This window comes from Lutra lutra, chromosome 9 (genome assembly GCF_902655055.1).
Source record: "Lutra lutra chromosome 9, mLutLut1.2, whole genome shotgun sequence".
NCBI lineage: Eukaryota > Metazoa > Chordata > Mammalia > Carnivora > Mustelidae > Lutra > Lutra lutra.
The window spans coordinates 41,489,736-41,511,559 of NC_062286.1; the positions used below are offsets into that span (position 1 = coordinate 41,489,736).

The window sequence follows — 21,824 nt, forward strand, 5'->3', positions numbered from 1 at the left end:
ACAAAAAACCCCACCAGACTCAGATATGACACACAATGTTGAAATTAATAGAGAATGCAAAATAATTATAATTAACATGGTAATGGCTCTAATGGAAAAGGTAGGCAACATACAATACCAGATGGGAAATGATAATAGGAAAATGTAAGCTGGCACACCTGGGTGGCTCAGTTAGTTAAGCGTCTGCCTTTGGCACAAGTCATGATCCCAGGGTCCTGGAATCAAGTCTTGCATATGGCTCCTTGTTCAGTGGGGAGCCTGCTTCTGCCTCTGCCTGCTGCTCCCCCTCCTTGTGCTCTTTCTCTCTCTCTCTCTGACAAATAAATAAAATCTTTAAAAAAAGGTTGAAGCTATAATTAAGAATTAAATAAACATTAGGATGGGAAACGGTAACAAGAGAGATAAAGAATGTCTTTGATGGGCTTGAAACAGGCAAGGAATCTGTGAACGGGAAGATAAGTGAGGAGAAATTCCCCATACTGACACATGAGAGAAAATAGAGCTTAAAAACCCAAAACAGTAAAACACCAAAACCCAAAACCACATAGCGCCCAAGAGCTATAGGACAATATCAAATGGTCTAAAATACGCAACAGAAATCTCAAAGAATAACATAAATGGCTGCATTTTTTCCCCAAAATTAAAGACAGATACCAAACCACAGATCCAAGAAAATCAGAGAACACGAAATGGGATAAATACAAACTGTAAACAACAACAACAACAACACACACCTGGGCATACCACATTATAAACTGACCAAAATGAAGAAAAAGGAATAATCTTGAAGGCAGCCCAACCAAAAAATACTATTATCTAGAGAAGAACAGGGAGAAGAACTATAGCAGATTTCTTGTTAGAAACCATGCAAGCAAGAAAGTGATGAAAGGATACTTTTAAATTGCTGAAAGAAAAAACAAAACCTGTTGACTGAGAATGATAAGTTCATATTATCATTTAAATTATCATTCAAAATAAAGGATAAAGAATTTCTCAAAACTGAAACTTAGGGAACTCATTTTTAGCATACCTACTCAATAAGAAATATTAAAGGAACTTCTTCAAGCTATGAGTCAGAGTCTTAGATCCACACAAAGAAATGAAGACTAGAAATAGAATAAAGGCAAAATAAATTTCATTTTGTTTCCTATTTTGATTGTCCTGAAAGTTGATTGTATAAAATAAAAATAGTAGCAATATATTATTGCAATAATATATTATGTTATATTATATTATATAGTATTATATATAATATATAATGTTATAATATTATAATATATTGTGCATATAGTATATATAAAGGTAAAATAAAAAAAAAAAACAAAATGATGAGGTACATAAAAGGGACACAGAAGTCAACTGAGAGAGCTCTCAATAGCCAAAGTTGTAAAGATTTAAGCAAACAATAAATAATGTAGTATTGCATTATAATCCAAATTATAAAGTAAATATCCATGAGTTCATATTGACATAAATAAACAATTGAATGGGTAGTTGGATTACTAGACAGAGAACAGATAAATCTATACAGAAAGATACAAATTACCAACATCAACAGTGAAAAAGGGGACTCACTTCTGATCCCACATTTTTTTTTAAGATTTATTTATTTTAGAGAGACAGAGAAAAAGAGTGAGAGTGAGTGAGTTGGGGGAGCAGCAGAGGAAGAGAATCTTCAAGCAGACTCCTTGCTGAGCCCAGAGTCTGAAACAGGGCCTGATCCCACAACTCATGAGATCATGACCTGGGCCAAAACCAAGAACTGGACATTTAACTGACTAAGCCGCCCAGGTGCCCCAGATCCCACATACTTTTAAAAGATAATAAAGAAATATGATCAACTCTATGTCTATAAATTCAACAATTTGGATAAAATGGACAATTACCTTAAAAAATATACTATAAAACCCCTTCAAGAAGAAAGAGATAACCTGAATAATTCAATATGTATTAAAGAAATTAAAGAAATATTAAAGAAATTCAATTTTTAGTTAAAAGCCTTCCAAAAAAGTAAACTTCAAACTGAAATGGCTTCACTAGTGAATTCTACTAAACACTTAAAGAAGAAATAATAACTCTATACTATTTCCTCCAGAAAACAGAAGAGGAAGGAACCCTTCCCAACTCATTTTAATGTACAAAAGGAAGCCCCTAAAATTAAAAAATGAATTCAGTAAGATCACAGGACATAAGATCAATTTACAAAGGTCAAGTATTCAATAGTATTCTGCTATATAGCAGCAACGAACAATTGGAATTTGGAATTAAAAACAATATTACTGGGACGCCTGGGTGGTCCAATTGGTTGAGCATCTGCCTTTAGCTCAGGTCATGATCCCAGGGCCCTGGGATCGAGTCCCACATTGGGCTCCTTACAGGGAGCCTGCTTCTTGCATGCTTGCTCGCTCTCTCTCTCTCTGACAAATAAATAAATAAATAAATCTTTTTAAAGGCCCCAAAATACTATTTAGGATAATAAAAAATATTTAATTATAAAACTAACAAAATACATGCAGAATCTGTATATTGAAACAGCAAACTTCAATGAAAAAAATAAAGGAAGACAACTAAATTAAGAGATATGCTGGTAAGACACTACAAAATTCCCTCTGGCTAAGATGTCAGTTCTCTTCAAATTGATCTATACATTCAACACAATCTTTCAAAATTTCCTGGCAATTTTTTATACATATTGACAACTTAATTCTAAGATTTCTATGGAAGGGTAAAGGAATTCGAATGGACAAAACGTGAAAAAGAAGAACAAATCTGGAGGACTTACACCTACCTGATTTCAAGACTTACTCTAGTTATCAAAACAGTATAGCATTGGTGAAAGAGTAGACTCACAGAACAACAAAATAGAATAGAGTCCAGAAATAGATTAAAAAAGGTAGTCAGCTGACTTATAGCAAAGGTCCAAGGGCAGTTCAATGGAGAAAGGGTAATCTTTTCAAATAATGGTGTTGGATGGAGTGGACATCCATATGTGAAAATTGTACACCTTGACACATCTCATATTTTATGCAAAATAACTCAAATAAATCCTAAAAAATGTAAGAAAAGTAAAACTATAAAACTTCTAAAGGAAAATACAGGAGAAAATCTGTGTGACCCTTAAGTTTAGCAAAACATTTTTAGATACTATACTATAAAGATAGTCCATAAAAGCAAAGAATATAAATTGAACATTATTCAAATTAAAACCGCTTGCACTCTGAGAGTCCCTGGTAAGGGGCTGAAGAGACAAGCCACTAACTGGGAAAAAATATTTTCAGGTTACGTATTTGAAAAAGGAGTTGGATCCAGATTACAAAAAGAACTCTTGGGACGCCTGGGTGGCTCAGTTGGTTAAGCGGCTGCCTTCGGCTCAGGTCGTGATCCTAGCGTCCTGGGATCGAGTCCCACATCGGGCTCCTTGCTCAGTGGGGAGCCTGCTTCTCCCTCTGCCTCTGCCTACCACTCTGTCTGCCTGTGCTCATGCTCGCTCCCTCTCTTTCTCTCTCTTTCTAACAAATAAATAAATAAAATCTTAAAAAAAAAAAGAACTCTTAAAATGCAATAATAACAAAACAAGCAACCCAATTAAAAATTGGGCAAAGAGCCACACAGACATTTCACCAAAGAAGTTAAAAGAATGGAAAAAAGACATTTAAATTACACTCCACATGATTAGTCACTGGAAAAATGCAAATATGACGGCCAGGAGATACTTCTATACATTTACTGGAGTGACTAAAATGAAAACCAAACCAAACCACACAAAAACCTCCCAACCAATAGCAAGTGCTAGGGAAGATGAGGAACAGCTAGAATTCTCACACATTGCCCATGGGAAGGCAAAATGTTACAGTCCTTTGAAAAACAGGCGAGTTTCTTATAAACATACACTTCCCATGCCACCTAGTAATTCCACTCCTAGTTCTCCACCAGAGTGAATTAAAAACTCGTGTTCACTCAAAAAACTGCACATGACTGTTGATACCATCTTGTTAATAATTTCTTTCAACAGGTGAATGGAAAAACCAACGATGATAATCTATATAATGGAATTATTACTCAGCAATAAAAATCAACAAACTATTAATTCACCTAACAACATGGAAGAATTTTTTTTAATTTTGTATTTCAACTCAATTAACATATAGTATATTATTACTTTCAGAGGTAGAGTTTAGTGATTCATCAGTTGCATATAACACCCAGTGCTCGTTATATCACGTGCCCTCTTTAATGCCTATCACCCAGCTACCCCATCCCCTCCTTCCTCCCCTCCAGCAAGTCTCAGTTTGTTCCCTATAGTTAAGAGTCCCTTATGGTTTGTCTCCCTCTCTGATTTTGTCTTATTTTTTCTGCCCCTCCCCTATGTTCATCTGTTTTGTAAGAAGCTTTTTTTCCAAATATTCCAATTCACAGAGATGTGCAACTATCACCACTATCTAATTTTAGAACTGTCACTGTGAATTATCTATAACTAACTAATGACCCCAAAAGGAAACCCCATACCCATTAGCTTTCATCACCCAATTTTTCTCCTCCACAGTGCCTGGTAACGACTAATTTCCTTTCTCTCCCTATTGATTTCTCTATTCTAGACATTTCATATCTATGACACCATATGCTATGTAGTCTTTTGGTGTTTGTCTTCTTTCACCTAGTATAACATTTTCAAGTTTCATCTATGCTGTAGCATGTATCAAAACTTCATTCCTTTTTATTGCTGAATAATATTCCATTGTATAGATATAATATATTTTGTTGATTTATTCATTACTTGATGGACATTTGGGTTTTTTCCACTCTTGGCTATTATGAATGATGCTGTGAACATTACAAGTGTTTGTGTAAACATGTTTTCAATTCTCTTATATAAATGTCTAGGAGTGGAATTCCTTTTGAGAAACTGCCAAACTGATTTCCAAAGAAGCTATATCACTTATAATCCCACCAGCAACATATGAGGGTTCCAATTGCTCCAGATCCTTACTGACACTTATTACATAATCTATCCTTTTGAGCATAGCCATTGCGGTGGGTGTGGACTGGTAGATCATTGTGGCTTTGATTTGCATTTCCCTGAAGCCTAATGACATTCAGCCTTTTCACATATCTTCTTTGGGGACATATCTGTTCAAATCCTTTGCCCATTTTAAAGGATTACTTCTCTTCTTATTTTTGAGTTAGAAGAGTATGTTATATATTCTGAAGAGAAGTACCTGGATGTATTTTAAATGCATTTTTCTAGGTTAACACTGCCAGACCCAAAAGGGCTACATATTGTATAATCCTATTTATATCATATATAAAATGAAGAACTTTAGAGATAGAAAACAGGCCAGCTGTTGCCTGGAGTTGGCTGACTACGAAGAACAGTATATGGGAATTTGAGGGTGATGGAAGTATTCCATATGGTACTGGTGTGTTTATATATGACTCTACCCCTTTGTAAAAACCCAGAGAACCATATACTACAAAAAGTGACTTTTACTACATGCAATTATTTTTTTAAAAATCAGCCAGAACTCTGAAGGAATACAAGATGAACAAAGACTGCGACAAATAAATTTGTTTACAATCATATGCTATAACCACACGAAGGGCGAATAAAGAAGAAAGAGGCTGACATAAGAAACTTTGGGGAAGTGTTTTGACTAGATATTGTAAAACTAAAGAGGGAGAAACTCCAAAAACGTTCTTCTTGTTGTGCCTAAAGTTTTGCTTACTTTTCCTACCCATGTCTTCTTTTATTTCATCTTCCTTTATTTCATCTTTTAAAAAATCTAAAACTGCTTAAAAGGATAAAATCATAATACTTTTCATTCCCATTTCAAGTACTGGTTCAGCAGTGATAGGTTTCAAGGGGTCAGCCTCACACACCCACTGCTGGGCTTCCCAACCGTCGTCACGGCATAGCACATCTGGAAAATGGTATATTTAGTAGGTACAGTGATATAAATGGACACGGCTGCACTAGCCTCATTTGGCTGTCTGAGGTCTGAGTGGATCAGTATCTTAGCATACCTATAACTCATTCCTTCACTTGCTCCCTACCACTTGGGAAACTCTTATTCTGAATGCTCCTTGAACCAAGGTATTCAATTGCATGTTTTGGCTAGCTGAAGATAGGGATGCAATCTGCCTCTGAAAAAACTGAATTTACCTGTTCTTTCTTTTCTCTCTACAGAGCTGAGTAATTTGAACAGGGAAGAATTCCTGACTTTAGTCTCATTAGCATCAAGTCCTAACGGACTGACCTTGAGTTTCTGAGATAATTTCTACCGAACTTACCTTTTCTTTCATTTTTTCCACCTTATGCTTTAGCTGGGGAACTACACTGTTGGGTGGCAAGCCTTTTTCCAATTGAGTCACAAATTTGGCATATTTAGAAACTTGACTATTTAGGAATTCTGGATCCAGGCAGTCAAACTTGGACTATTAAAAATTAGAAAGAGAAAAAAATTAAGGCATATGATAAAAGTAAAATTTTTTACTTTACTCAGATTTTCCAGTAGTTAAATTGTTTCAAGACCAATGGAACAGAATAGAGAGCCCAGATATGGGCCCTCAACTCTATGGTCAAATAATCTTGGACAAGGCAGGAAAAAATATCCAGTGGAAAAAAGACAGTCTCTTCAATAAATGGTGCTGGGAAAATTGGACAGCTATGTACAGAAGAATGAAACTTGACCATTCTCTTACACCATATAGTAAGATAAACTCAAAATTTTTGAAAGACCTCAATGTGAGACAGGAATCCATCAGAATTCTAGACGAGAACATAGGCAGTAACCTCTTTGACATTGCATATTTTACTGAACTAAGACTACTCCAGATTGTTAAAAATAATTCTTATTATTAGGATATTAAGTTTAATTAATAAAAAATTATTTCAGGATTGAGAGTTTTTTAAATTTTGTTTTGTTTTATTTTACCTTTAACCATTTTTGTTGGAGTTTATCCCATTCAGATAAAGAATCCCAAAGCAATTGTTTGAGCTTCAATTCAGCACTAACTTCTTCCAGAGCTTCAAACTTTGATACTTCTACCTTTAAAAATACAATAACCAAAACACACTATTTAGTTTTCAGATATAAAGATGTTATGTTATCCTCCTATCAGTAATTCTTGATACAGTGACTGCTTAGCAGAATATGGGTGGGTCCTAAATAGGGAAGTAAAAGCAGAGATAGAAACAATTGAAAAAAATAAATCATAAACCCTATGTGTATTCAAATATCCACTTGAGCAGTAAGATATAACTCTTTATATTTCCTTAGAACTTAAATGTTCAGTAAAGACATAAATATGATGAGTACCATGGGCATTCTTCTTCAAGTTGGATCATACATGCCTGGCCTTTTTTAGGAAAACAAATGAGTTTTCAGAGGTACTCATTTCCTTTGGGACATGTATTACTGGATGACAGAAGAGGGAGATGTCTGTGCAGTAGCTTGTGGAGGGGGCAGGAGATTTAATGTGGAAAGAACAGCCTCGTTTCTATCTCTTTCTAACCCCCTGGGCTGCATATGAACCCTGTAGAGAGAAAGACTGCAAGAAAATATGAAGAAGCTATTTTCATAGAAGCGTTTTAAAACTGCCTTGTCTTAGAAGTGAACACACCCCCAGGGGGGTTGTTTGCACAGGAACTGTGAGCTGTGTGATAAGCCAGGGCTTTGAACATTCCATCCAACAGCAGCTGAATACACATTCTTTCCAAGTGACACAGGACATTCCTTAGGATAGATCATATGATAGGCTACAAAACAAGTCTTAGCAAATTTAAGATTAAAAATATACCAAGTATCTTTTTCAATCAGAATGGCTTGAAACTAGAAATCTCTCAAGATGAGAGCTAATAAATTTACAAGCATGTAGAAACTGAACAGCCCACTCCTGAACAACCAGTGGGTTAAAGGGGAAATCAAAGGGAAATTAAAAAAAAAAAAAAAACTTGAAACAAATGAAACCCCATCATGCCAAAACCTATGGGATGCTGTAAAAGCAGTTCTGAAAGGGATGTTTATAGTGATAAATACATATGTAGAAAAAAAGTAGAAAGATGTCAAACCATTTTACACATTAAAGAACTTGAAAAGGGACAAACTAAGCTTAAAATTAGCAGAAGGAAGGAAATAAAGATCAGAGTGGAAATAAATTAAATAGAGACCAGAAAAATAGAAAAGATCAATGAAATTAAGAACTGGTTTTCCAAAAAAGTTGAACAAAATAGACAAACATTTAGCCAGATAGAGAAAAAAGAGAGAAGACTTAAACAAATAAAATCAGAGTAAACTTTACACCATAGAAATAAAAAGGATTGTAAGAGACTACTATGAATAATAGTTATACTCTAACAATTAAATTATATTGCTTAAAAGAAATGGATAAATTCCTAGAAATGTATAACTTACCAAGACTGAATCAGGAAGAAATAGAAAATCTAAATAGACCAATAATGAATAAAGAGATTGAACCAATAATCAAAACCTCCCAACACAGAGAAGTCCAAAAGTAGATGGCTCCAGGAACAGATGGCTTTACTGGTGAATTCTACCAAACATTTAAAGAAGAATTAATGCCAATCTTTCTCAAGCTTTTCCCCCCAAAATTGAAGAGGTGTGAATACTACCAAAGTCATTTTATGAGATCAGCATCACTCTGACATTAGGGATCTAACCTTGTCCTCCTCAAGAATAAGAAGTAATTAGGGCAGTTAGGTCTTCATTCCTATCTCCTAAATGATTGAGAGCTGAAGAAGGAAGGGTACACCTGAGGTGATCATGAAAGAAGAGTTATTCAAGTATGGATACAGATTATGGAAAGAAGGGGACATACTTTTTTTTTCAGGCTCTGGCTCAAGCAGTGCTATCCTTTCTGACCTAAGAAGTGTCCACCTGTTAGTTATAACTTTTTATCAAGCAGTGTTTCCTCAATACCTTACTTCCTACTACACACTATCCTGTTTTGTAGGTCAGTTAACTCAGTCTGTGAACAACTTTGAACCCCAGTCCTCCAATGCACAAACCTCAAGTACTGCACCAGTGACATCATCTAGAGTCACACTCATTATTTTGCAGATTGCCTGCACCAAGCCCTGGGATCTGGAGGGGAAAGCTCCGCAGATCACTTTCTAGCCATCCATTTGGGGCAAAGGAATAAATAGGTACATTCCCATGTGAGGTCCAGCCACTCCTCCAAGACTGCTGGAGAATCTAACAAAACCTCTCATTGCTGGTGGCTCCCTGGGTTTGACCCTAGGAATGTCTTTTTTTCTTTTCTCTTTTCTTTTTGATCTCTTTAATAACTATTCAGAGCACTTAAAACTCTTAGTCATTTCTCTTCTTTTTTTTTTTTTTTGAGGCATATTGTTTAGCCTTTGAAACCTGCCTTTTTTTGGAATCCGTCTATCCCCTGGCTTAGCCAAATTCTCTTCTTTCACCAAATTAGCACATCAAACCAGGGCAATATTCATGGAATCATAACACACAGAAATGTAAAAGAAGCTTGAGTATTACTTAAGAAAGACTGGACGGGTTTTAACTGACCACGTTAAACAATCCACCTACATATTTTAACATAGAAAATACAGTTCCTGGTCTGAGGGTTTACCTACAATTCATCATTAATTTTTATTAAGAAAGACATTTTGTCTCTCATGAGTACTAATCTTTAAACAGTTCAAAAGCAGAGAATACAACATACTTGTATTTCAGACTCTTCTGGCACAATGACTAGCACATAGGTGTCCAAACACTGAAGGTTAGGGTCACATTGTTGAGGGTGGTGGTGCATCAGTGCCATTTCTATGCATGTTTTTTTTTCTATGTATCTGTTTTAAAAAACAGACGTGTAGAGCTGTCCTTACCTTAAAATTCTTCTGATAGGATTTATACTGAAACGCACGTTTTTGAAGATCATCTAGAACTACGTGCAGCTCATTCAACATGAGCTTTATTTTGTCCTGGTCAGCAGTAATATCCAAAATCTGTGGATCCTGTAAAATTAAGATAATTGATTAGTCATTCCTACTTTTTGATGTTGACCATTAAATTGAATGAATTCATAAACAGTTTTTAAAAATATTTTTCAAATTCTCTTTTCATTCTGATTTCTAGAAAATGTTAAAATGGTTGCTTTTCTGCATTTTAAAACAATAGATGTACCTTATAAAAAAGTATAGAAATAAATAAAGAAGTGTCATGGGGATAACATTGTTTTCAAATAGTACCTAACATATTTCCTCCCATCTACTTTCATTCCCTACACTTCCTCAACCAGCATGACTTCAGGTAAGGAGAGGAGCATGCAAGAGGGAAGAGAAGGAAGAGGACATGATATAAGGGAAATTCCCATTGTACATTCACAGAAATAGGAACCCTTTTGATTTCTGAGAGGTGGAACAGAGGAGATAAAGAATAAGTAGTCAGACATCAGTTTTTCTGGCTGACCTGTTGAGGTTGAAACCCTACCCAGTGAATGGGAATGGAAAGGTTCAGGAGCAAAGAAGGAACACCTGACTAGGTTTGGAAGAATCTGAGAAATTGGAAGAATCTGAGAACTATTATGACCATAGCTTGGGAGGATAATCTCTGATTCATCATGGTACTGTATTCAAAATGGCAATATGTTCTAGAAAAAGCTAAAGGAAGTGTCTAGGGAGAAGGGCCTTCGTGGTTTGGTGTGGCACTTGGTGGATCATGAAGTTCTCATGTGTCTTGATTCTGGCAATGGGAACTGCTGCAAGGACTGGAGGACTAGAGGGAGTCTGAGGTCAGGATGAGGAGGCCATAGATCACTTGAGACTGTAGACTATGGCAGAAATGATGGATTACAGTAGCAGGGCCCAACATGGTACCCAAAGAATCAAGAAGGACCCTCAGCTATCAGCTGCTTGGGACAACCAGGCCCAGCCCAGCCAATGCACTAGAAGTCCTATGGTCTAGGGCACAGTAAGAGGACTGGATGCCTTTTCCCTCCATCCACCAGAAAGAAATGCAGATTTCCACTTATGGGGCAAGAGGTCACGGAGATGATGGTGGCAGAGATGAAGAAATGCCCAATAGGCATTCTGAATTGAATTAAAATCTATCAGAAAGGGATCAAGCTGGGGCACCTGGCTGGCTCAGTTGGTTAAAGCCTCTGCCTTCGGCTCAGGTCATGATCCCAGGGTCCTGGGATCAAACCCCGCATCCCACTCTGCTCGGCAGGGAGCCTGCCTCCCCCTCTCTCTCTACCTGCCTCTCTGCCTACCTGTGATCTGTCTGTCAAATAAATAAATAAAATCTTAAAAAAAAGAGAGATCAAGCTAGAATGAAATAGACATTTCAAACTGAAATAAATTGTGTTATCATCACTTGTCACGCTGAGGTGTTTTGTTTTTTTTTCCAACTCCCTCCATCATCAGCAGTAGAGGTCTTGACAACAAGATGGTATTATTTATAGAAATATTAAGGTTGCAGTTCTTTGTTCAAGTGTGATAATAAATTCATTTCAAACCCACTATGGAGGAAGCACTTGCTGGAGAGAACCTCTACTGTCATTTTTGTGTTTGTGCATCATGCTTTTTACATGAAGCACTTGCCGGCACTTTTGCTCTCTCTAGCAATCCTCATACATGTATATAGCCAACAGCAGTCAGATTATCAACCACTGGAAGCAGACTGCCTAAGCTTGAATCTTGGTTCCTCCATCTATTATTTGTGTGATGTTGTGTTACTTTACTTCCTTGTCCCTTTGTTTCCTTCTCTATAAAAATGAATAATAAAACCTTATTGGTGTTCTGAGAATTAAATGAGTTAAAACATGCAAACATATATAAGAATGTTCCAAGAAGCATTATTTATCATTGTTAAAAACTGTAAACAACCCCAAAATCCATCAGCCATAGAATAATTAAATTGTGTCATACAATGAAATACTGTATTGCAACAAAGTTGGATAAACCACTTCCACTCACAGCATTATGGGTGAATCTCAGGAATGTAACAAAATCAAATAAAGGGCATACTTATGATTCTGTTTAATTGAAGTTCATAAACAAGCCAAACTGATTTATAGCATTAGAATTCAGGGTAGTGGCTTCCTTTGGGGAGGAAGAAAAGGCTAGTGATTTGAGGGAATCCTAAAGGCACCAGTAACATTGTAGTTTTTGACATGAATAATGGATATTTGGGTGTGTTCATTTTTAGGTAATTCATGAAAAGTTATTATAGTATGTACAGTTTTTTCTGGTGAAAAATACAAAAATATCTCAATATAGAAATAAAAACAATACAAGGTCCTCAGAACAGTACTTGACACATAGTAAGTGCACAATAAATGCTAGCTACTTGTATGCTTCCATGTCAATATGCATAAACATATATTGTAATCTTTAATGTCTTCATTGTATTCCTTTGAGCAAATGTACCCTAACACATTTTATTCATTCCCTGCTGATGGATATTGAAATTTTCTTGAATTGATTATGACTTTATATGGTTTTATACTTCTGTGATCAGATTTAGTTAATAATAGTAAAATAGATCATAACAAAACTATATTTTCATGTATGCTTCTATTAAGAATCACACAGCTATCTCTGCTAAATTCTTTAAAGATTTCCCTTGTACCTTTTGTATAGTAAAATTGCTGCAAGTTAACCAAATACTCTTCATTGCCATTTATCAATGTATACTCTGCTTCCTCCTAAATGGGAATTTCCTAATATGTACCTATGCAAATTTTTAAATTGTGGCAATAGCTACAACATATGTTAAAAAGTTATAAAAGCACTCATTTCAAAATAATAAATACAAGTCAGGAGAAAGAAAATATTACATATGCTTTACTTGCAATAGTCTGGAATTTATTCAGTACTCAGAGGTTCAGAAACATGTTCAGTTTTAAATAGCAGCTCAAAGACACTGTTAATTGATTAGAATGAAAACCACAAAAATAGAACTTAATCAATTGGAGAAAGACAACTATCATATGATCTCCCTGATATGAGGAAGTGGAGATGCAATGTGGGGGATTTGGGAGGTACAAAAAGAATAAATGAAACAAGATAGGATCGGGAGGGAGACAAACCATAGGAGACTCTTAATCTCACAAAACAAACTGAGGGTTGCCAAGGGGAGGGAGGTAGGGAGAGGGTGGTGGGCTTATGGACATTGGGGAGGGTATGCGCTATGGTGAGTGCTGTGAAGTGTGTAAACCTGGTGATTCACAGACCTGTACCCCTGGGACTAATAATACATTATATGTTTATTAAAAAATTAAAAAATTACTTTTAAAAAATAAATAAATAAATAATAAAAATTAAAAAAAACACAAAAAATAGAACTTTAGTCAGATTAAAATGAACTATGATCCTAAATCCTAAATCCTAAATCTGTTTAATTAAAATATAATCGTCCAATTTTATACAGATTTTTTTTTAAAATCCTGCTTTAGCTTACCTGTGCTTGTAGCTTTACTTCATTCACTTCGTTGGTTAGGTCTTCAAGATCTCTACCCAAATGGTGAGAAAATTGCTTAATCATTGTTTCTCGGTCACCCACAGATTTATCGATGGCATTCCGAACTGCAACAATGGACGGCTTCATGGTAGCAAAAACAGCGAAGTCTTCTGGAGGTGTAGGGACCTGATATTGTTCAATGAGCTTGTACATCTGGATCACGACATTCCCTTCATCTTCAAGGCTTTCGATCTAAATAGAAACATTGGTTGCTGGTTAAATATATCAAAGTCCGGTTAGTCCCTTTCAGTGGTGTCTATTAGGAGACTGTCGCTGTGCACTGTGAACAGCACATGTTCATAATCAGTGCAAGAGGAGGGTGCTTAACGGTACGCTGCCCCTGGCTGAAGCCTGCTGGGTGATAGAGACAGTTGTTGCTACAGAAAGGTAATCAGGTTCAGGAGGTAAGTTGTTCAGAGCTGAGCACAGTTAGTAGGACTCTTAAAAAGTTTTCTGTTCTCTTCTCTCTCTCTTTTGGTGTCTAGTAGCATCAAACAATACCAGTATTTGGTTTTTAGGGACAACATGTACCATGAGGGTGCTCGGTTACAGTATCTGAGCTTCTAGGCATGCGTGCTGAGCAGGGATTGTCCCCGGGCAGCCCCTGAGGTGTGCACGGTCCATGATTCTGGCTGCGTGTTCCCTACTCTCCTTTAATAAATCCTTTTACTATCTTCAACAGACTACTAAACATCTTCACTTTGATGTCCTACTTCAGCAGACAGTGCCTTTCCTAATTTTCTGGGAAGGGACTTTCCAGTTTTGGGGGAACCCTCCTCTCTTTCACTCTGCCACATGGCTACAGAGGGAGCAGCCATGTGCACACAACCTGACCCAAACCCCATCATCAAAGCCAAAAATGACCACAACCCCCCAATTCCTACAACAGCACCTTGTACCTATACACATTATATAATAATTATCTGTTTTCATTATGGACTCGGAGCTCCTTGAAGGCAGGTGTACTCATTGTCATAACCCTTGTACCCTGCAAGTGGGTGTTCACTAAATTTTCTGAGTGAATGGATGAGGTTCCAAAGAAAAGTTGTTCATGTGTTCATGTGTGGAGAACATCTCCCTAAGGGAAACTGCTTCCCCAACACAACACCCAGAAATGCACAGATAACCTCATGGAGATGGGAAGCTGTCTGACTTTTCTGCCTGACATCTCCTTCTGGAACTAGAGTAAGACCAGTCCTCCCTCTGCAACATGATCCTACCTTCCTGTCATAGTTTATACAACAGCATGGGGGTGGGGAGGCTGAATGCATTTATGAGACATTTAGAATTAATATTGGGAGAGAGAGCATCTCTCTCGGTGGCTGGCTGGACTTGCAGTACATAATCTGAGAGCTGCTGCTGGCCATATTTGCTGCTGGGGAATGAAGCAGCAGAAGCAGTCTGTCTGCAGAGGGAGAGAAGTAGAGTAGATCTTCAGAGAGATGCAGAAAGAACAGATGGAGAAAAGGAACTACCTGGGTTTCCTACAGGCTCCTCATTCCTGGTTCTGCTAAATACTTAAGGCTACTTACTTTTTTGTTGAAGAGGTGGGGTTCTTTGGAATACTACTGAATCCATAAATAAGGTCCCCATTTGGCCTAAGCTAGTTCAAGTGAGCTTTAGTTATTTGTCCAAAGAGCCTTAATGACCACACCTACTAACAAATACTTGGCATCTTTAGACTCCTATGATAATATGTAGGGAAACCTGAGGGAAAACCACAATCATCTGCCCTTTTGTGAGGTTGCTTTTTTTTGAAACAAGAAATAAAATTGTTATATTTAAGTTAGCGAATTGCTAGGTCGTGCACCAGAAACTAATGTAACATCATGTTTTAGCTATATTTCAATAAAAAAACAAATTTAAAAATGTCAAAAAGATGATTGCTTTTATATGCACATAAAATAGCCTTTACTGTTAATTCTGTTAATATATAACAGACTAGCCAGTGATTAATGATTTATTTTACTAGCTTATGTTTCTTATTTGTAACATATCTTTAATTTCCAGATATTTAAGAGAAAAATTTATCTCTATTTCAAATGCCAATTGGTATGAACGAAAGCTTATGAAAAAACTGACATCTGAAATTAAATGCTAGGTTGCCTGCCACAGGGAACACCCTGAGGGGAGGAAACCAAGTTTCTGGAAAGAAAGAAATAAGGGAGAAAAAGGAGAGAGAGAGAGAGAGAGTGTGTGTGTGTGTGTGTGTGTGTGTGAGAGAGAGAGAGAAAGAGAACATGTTGACCTCATCACCCATGTCATTAGAGTCCCCCTGTTGACTGTTCTCTCCCAATACCCCCTCCCTATTGAAGCTAGTTGAATTGAGTTTCTTTCATTCCTAACGGTGAGGTTCCTGACTATTATGCAGATATGGGTTAAGAGTCAAGACTTGGGGGCGCCTGGGTGGCTCAGTGGGTTAAGCCGCTGCCTTCGGCTCAGGTCATGATCCCAGGTCCTGGGTTCGAGCCCCGCATCGGGCTTTCTGCTCAGCGGGGAGCCTGCTTCCTCCTCTCTCTCTCTGCCTGCTTCTCTGCCTATTTGTGATTTCTCTCTGTCAAATAAATAAATAAAATCTTAAAAAAAAAAAGAGTCAAGACTTGTATTACAATTCTATGATCATTGATCACAAATAAGAATTACAATAAGTTGTGACGAACAGCATTGGCTTTGCAGTCAGAGACAAAAATTTAATTCTAGCTCGAACACAATCTTTGTGATCTTGGGCAACACGACTATTTTTTTTAGTCCCTGTTTCCTCATCTATGGAATGAGAAAAAATTACCTACACTTCTTAGTTTTTGCGAGGATTAAAAATGTAACATATATAAAAAAATTTAGTATAACTCCTGACTAGTAGTAAGAGTTTGATCAATGTGAGCTCACATTATTGCTGCAATGTAGGGCAATCACTTACACTGTCTGAAAGCGTTTCTGATACTTCGAATACTGTTTATTGACCTTCAGTCCCTCAACTTCTCTTATTTGTCTTTCTCATCTACCACAAGGTCTGGAATATTGAGTTATATGAAAATCAGTTATATGAAAATCAACTCACCCTTTCCTGAATTTCATCAAGAAATACTAAGCTGTTAACATACTCTATGGTGGTAGTTGGAACAAATTCAAGTTTATACTCTGCATCTTGTGCCTCAGAGATAATGGCATCTACTTTTTTCTTGCTTTGACGGGGAAGCATATAATTTAGCACCTAGGGAAGAAAAAGAAAATGTGAATCATAACTATTTAAGTATTTTCACTTTATTAAATATTTAAAATAAATCCTAATTAAATGTTAAATCAGCAGGTATTGGCTCTGTCTCCTGTCATCTACAGTTGGGGTCAGCAGAGGTTTTCCATAAGGGCAGGATCGTGAATATTTTAGATTTGCAGGACATACAGTCTGTGTCACAAGTACTCATCTCTGCTCTTGTAGTGAGAAAGCAACCATAGGCAATACAAAAGCAAATTGTCATGGTAATATGTACAATACAGGTGACAGACTGGATTCGCCCTGTGGGCTATAGCCTGCCAACACCTGCTTTACACCATTGTCTTGCTCAAGGTATGCTCAAGGTATTCGAGAACATTACACATATACTCTGGCTCCAAAGGAAGACATGAAAGTTATTGCAGGATCCATACAAATGTCCTCAGCTCTACCACTCACTAAAATATGATCAGATCTTTAGGGAGTTTCAGAGCGGGAAATGATGAACTTAACTGGATCTCAGGATCATAAGTCTACTAGCATTCCCACTAGAACACTGAGCTGTGATAGTGGTGTCTCTTCAGCAGGAAGCCTTGAAATGCTTCAACAAGGGAAAACAGAATGGGAATAAGAGACTAGTCTGGGGCCTGCAAGTCCCCTTCCTTCCCTCAACTGAAAATCGACTCTGCTTGGGACAGAAAGAGTTTGGGACTTTTCTTAGGAATTAAGGATACCCAGTAAGTTATGTTAATTTTAAAATATTTACAATACTACAAAATGAAGATAGTCTATTTGTAGTAGAAAAATCATAATATAATTATAGAGACTATAATTAAATTTTTCCTAGTTCATAGTTACCTCCAAGCATCTCAAAGGTGATGGAATTAGTTTCTCTTTTAGCAGCTTTATATCAATGAGCAGCAATCCTACATTTCTGGTAGGTTTCAGAGCTACTGCATCTTTGTGCTGTCTGTGATATTTTTCCAGTTGTTCTCTAAAAAACTCAACATCTACATAAAATTATCATATAAAGAATACAATATGTCATATTAAATTTTAAAGGATCATTATGAAATATATTAAAAATCATTGCATTTATAGATGTATTTATAATGCTTTTTTCCTGATGTAGAATACCTTGAATAACTTCAAAACGTTAGTTCATAACACTTAGTATTTTATTCTTGTACTAAAGAAAATAATATTCAATAATGAAAATGTGTTTTTTGGCTCCTACTAATAGATGGCAGATGAAAATAATTTGTAATTGGGGCACGTGGGTGGCTCAGTGGGTTAAGCCTCTGCCTTCGGCTCATGATCTCAGAGTCCTGGGATCGAGCCCGTATCAGGGTCTCTGCTCAGCAGGGAGCTTGCTTCCCATTCTCCCTCTGCCTGCCTCTCTGCCTACTTGTGATCTGTCTCTCTGTCGAATAAATAAATAAACTCTCAAAAAAAAAAAAAAGAAAAGAATTTGTAATTGTACTAAAGGATCTAGTCTGAAATGGATTGGATTTGAGAGCTGGGTTGAAGTTGGGTTTCATGGAAGGGTTCTCCTATTTATGTGACATCTCCTGTTTATGTGACACCTTCACATAAAGCATTTTGAAGATTTTAATAACAAAAATTGGAAGGGGAGGTGAACCATGAGAGACTATGGACTCTGAAAAACAATCTGAGGGGTTTGAAGCGGCGGGGGGTGGGAGTTGGGGGAACCAGGTGGTGGGTATTGGAGAGGGCACGGATTGCATGGAGCACCGGGTGTGGCGCAAAAACAAGGAATACTGTTATGCTGAAAATAAAAAATAAATAAATAAATAATTTTTTTAAAAAATGTAGAACACAAGAGATTGAGCATAGCTGAAGTTATCTCCATTTTTCTTCCCAACACTTCTCTGCCAACCCTGCTCCCATATCATGGCTGAGGTCTTTCTCGATGTACATGTGCCATATGTTACAGTTGCATTTTGATCATCTTTCTATTTTCATTTTCTCCCTTATCCAGTCTACCTGGAACCAGTGGAGACCTGATTACCTTTGAATACACTTGTATCATACTGTTGGTCAAAAACAGCTCTTTCTAATATATCTGTTATACTCAACTATTCTACTTATCTTTAAAATCCTGTACCCTCTGGGCCTGTAAAAATTTAGCTAACTTTGGAGTACCTGGGTGGCTCAGTTGGTTAAGTGTCTGTCTCTTGATTTCAGCTCAGGTCAAGATCTCAGGGTCATGAGATTGAGCCCCACATCCGGCTCTGTGCTCAGCATGGAGTCTGCTGGAGATTCTGTCTGTCCTTCTCCCTCTGTCCCTCCCTCCTAAGATAAATAAGTAAATCTTAAAAAAATTAGCTAACTTGGGCACCTGGGTGGCTCAGTGGGTTAAAGCCTCTGCCTTCGGCTCAGGTCATGATCTCAGGGTCCTGGGATCGAGCCCCGCATCGGGCTCTCTGCTCAGTGGAGAGCCTGCTTCCTCCTCTCTCTCTCTCTCTCTCTCTGCCTGCCTCTCTGCCTACATGTGATCTCTGTCTGTCAAATAAATAAATAAGATCTTTAATAAATAAATAAATTAATTAAAAAAATAAAAAAATTAGCTAACTATTTCTGAGTACTTCCTCCACAGATTGATTTCCTTACTGCTCCCTATTCTCTTTCTGTAACACTCCTCTACCATCCCAAAAAGAAAACAGTGTTGATTCTTGTCTTTATTCATCTCATCTCCTGACTACAAGGGTAAGTTTGACATAATATAAAGAATGCACAGTGTTAGAAAACCTAAGCTCAAGTCTTTAACCTATATTTGGCTTTGGTTAAGTCATTTAATCTTTCTGAGCTTAAGCTTCCTCGTAATACACAAAAGGGTCAACAATGAACAATCCTACTCACTTCAAAAGGTTTAGATGTGACAAAATGAGGATATCAAGTAATCTGAGAAGTCCTCTGGTATGAAACCCTGTATAATGTTGCTTGATCTAGTATTTTTCTTTTCTTTTTTTTTTTTTAAGATTTATTTATTTATTTACTTACTTATTTATTTGACAGACAGAGACCATAAGTAGGCAGAGAGGAAGGCAGAGGCGGGGGGGGGGGGGGAGCACGTCTCCCGCCGAGCAGAGAACCCAATGCGGGGCTCAATCCCAGGACCCTGGGACCACGACCTGAGCCAAAGGCAGAGGCTTCAACCCACTGAACCACCCAGGCACCCCTAGTATTTTTCAAACTTATTTGGACACATAGTCTTTTTTCATGGTATCATTATCCTTCAGAATAATGGTCCAAGCATTGGAAATAGAGTAGATCTAGAAATAATTCAGGTGGAAAAGGAGATAGAACTCCTTCTAAAATTCTAAGGTTTTTAAAAAGTGAAGAAACCCTATGAGTGCCCTTAGACTATTTGGGGAGCCAACACAAGAATAATGCATTCACCAGAAGAAGAGAAGAAAAAGGTAGAGAGGTTAAAGAAATAATAGCTATGAACTTCCCAAACCTGAGGAAAGAACAAGGCATACAAGTCCATGAAGCTAATAGATAACCTATTATCTCAATGCAAAAAGACCCTCTCCAAGACACATTATTATGAAACTTTCAAAAGTCAATGATAAAGAAAGAATCTGAAAGGCAGTCAAGGAAAAAAAAGAAACTAACCTACAGAACAACCTCTGTTAGTACTATGAAATTCTATAGGCTAGGAGAGAACAGAATGATATATTCAAAATATTGAAAGATTAAAAATTGCCAGCCAAGAATACTCTATCTAGCAAAGTTATCCTTCAGATATAAAGGAGAAATAAAAACTCTCAGACAAACAAAAGTGAAGGGAGTTTATCACCACTAGACCTCTCTTATAACAAATGTTGAAAGGAGCTTGTCAACCTGAAATGAAAAGAATGATACACAAAGCTTCGAGTAAGGTTATAAATAGAATCACAAAATTATAAGTCTATTTTAGAATAGGGTGTTAAACAATTATAGCATAAAGGTTAAAGGGGGAAAAGCATTAAAAATAGCTATAGCTACTATAATTTGGTAACAAACTCACAGCATATAAAGGAATAATTTGTGGCAACATAAATATAAAAGGGGAGGGGTGCCTGGGTGGCTCAGTGGGTTAAGCCTCTGCCTTCGGCTCAGGTCATGGTCCCAGAGTCCTGGGATCAAGGCCCGCGTTGGGCTCTCTGCCCAGCAGGGAGCCTGCTTCCCTTCCTCTCTCTCTGCCTGCCTCCCTGCCTACTTGTGATCTCTCTCTGTCAAATAAATAAATAAATAATCTTAAATGTGTGTGTGTATGTGTGTGTGTGTGTGTGTGTGTGTGTGTGTGTGTATAAAAGGAGAGGAGGAAAATAAAAGAACTTATATAGGCAAATGAAGATAAGTTTCAATCAGCAGAAAAAGGACTATCTTATCTATGAGACATCTTATCCAAACTTCACAATAACCACAAAACAAAAATCTAGAGCAAAGACAGTCACACACAAGTTGGAGAAACTAACCAAATCATCATAGAAAACCACCAACCTAAGAAGGTAAACAGAAACACAAAGAGAGAGAGAGATACAAAACAACCAGAAAATAAAAAACAAAGTGGCAGTAGTAAGTCTTCATTTATCAATGATCATCCTAAATGTAAATGGACTGAATCTACCCATCAAAAGGCAGAGAGTAGCTGGCTGGATTAAAACACAAGACCCAAACTATAGGCTGCCTTCGTAAGACTCATTTCAGCTCCAAAAAGAAACAGGGACTCAAACTGAAGAGGTGGAAGGTGATACTCCAAACAAGTCATAGCCAAAACGAAGTGGATGTACCCATTCTTGTGTCAAATAAAATAGACTTCAAGCCAAAAATCATAATGAGAGACAAAGGAGATCATTATATAATGATAAAGGGGTCAATAGAACAAGAAGATAGAACAATCATAAGTATATATGCTCTCAATATCTGAGCACTGAAATGTTTTAAGCAAATACTAACAGATCTTAAGAGGGAAATAGCCAGGAATACAATAGTAAAGGACTTTAATACCCCTTTAATACTAAATGGATAGATCATCCAGACAGAAAATCAACAAGAAACAGAATTGAATCACACTTTAGAACAAATGGACTTAACAGACA

General features: G+C 37.0%; 1 protein-coding gene across 2 annotated transcripts in view; it reads right to left on the reverse strand.

Annotated features, from left to right (window-relative positions):
* The window catches only part of DNAH6 (dynein axonemal heavy chain 6), a 229,344-nt gene that overhangs the window by 156,922 nt on the left and 50,598 nt on the right, over positions 1-21,824 (reverse strand). For both annotated transcript variants that reach the window (XM_047745429.1, XM_047745428.1), the window contains exons 13-18: positions 17,572-17,723; positions 16,561-16,713; positions 13,443-13,694; positions 9,866-9,994; positions 6,933-7,046; positions 6,289-6,432 (exon numbers count right to left, since the gene is read on the reverse strand). In XM_047745429.1, the coding sequence (XP_047601385.1) occupies positions 6,289-6,432; positions 6,933-7,046; positions 9,866-9,994; positions 13,443-13,694; positions 16,561-16,713; positions 17,572-17,723 (944 nt within the window). The remainder of the gene's footprint in view (positions 1-6,288; positions 6,433-6,932; positions 7,047-9,865; positions 9,995-13,442; positions 13,695-16,560; positions 16,714-17,571; positions 17,724-21,824) is intronic.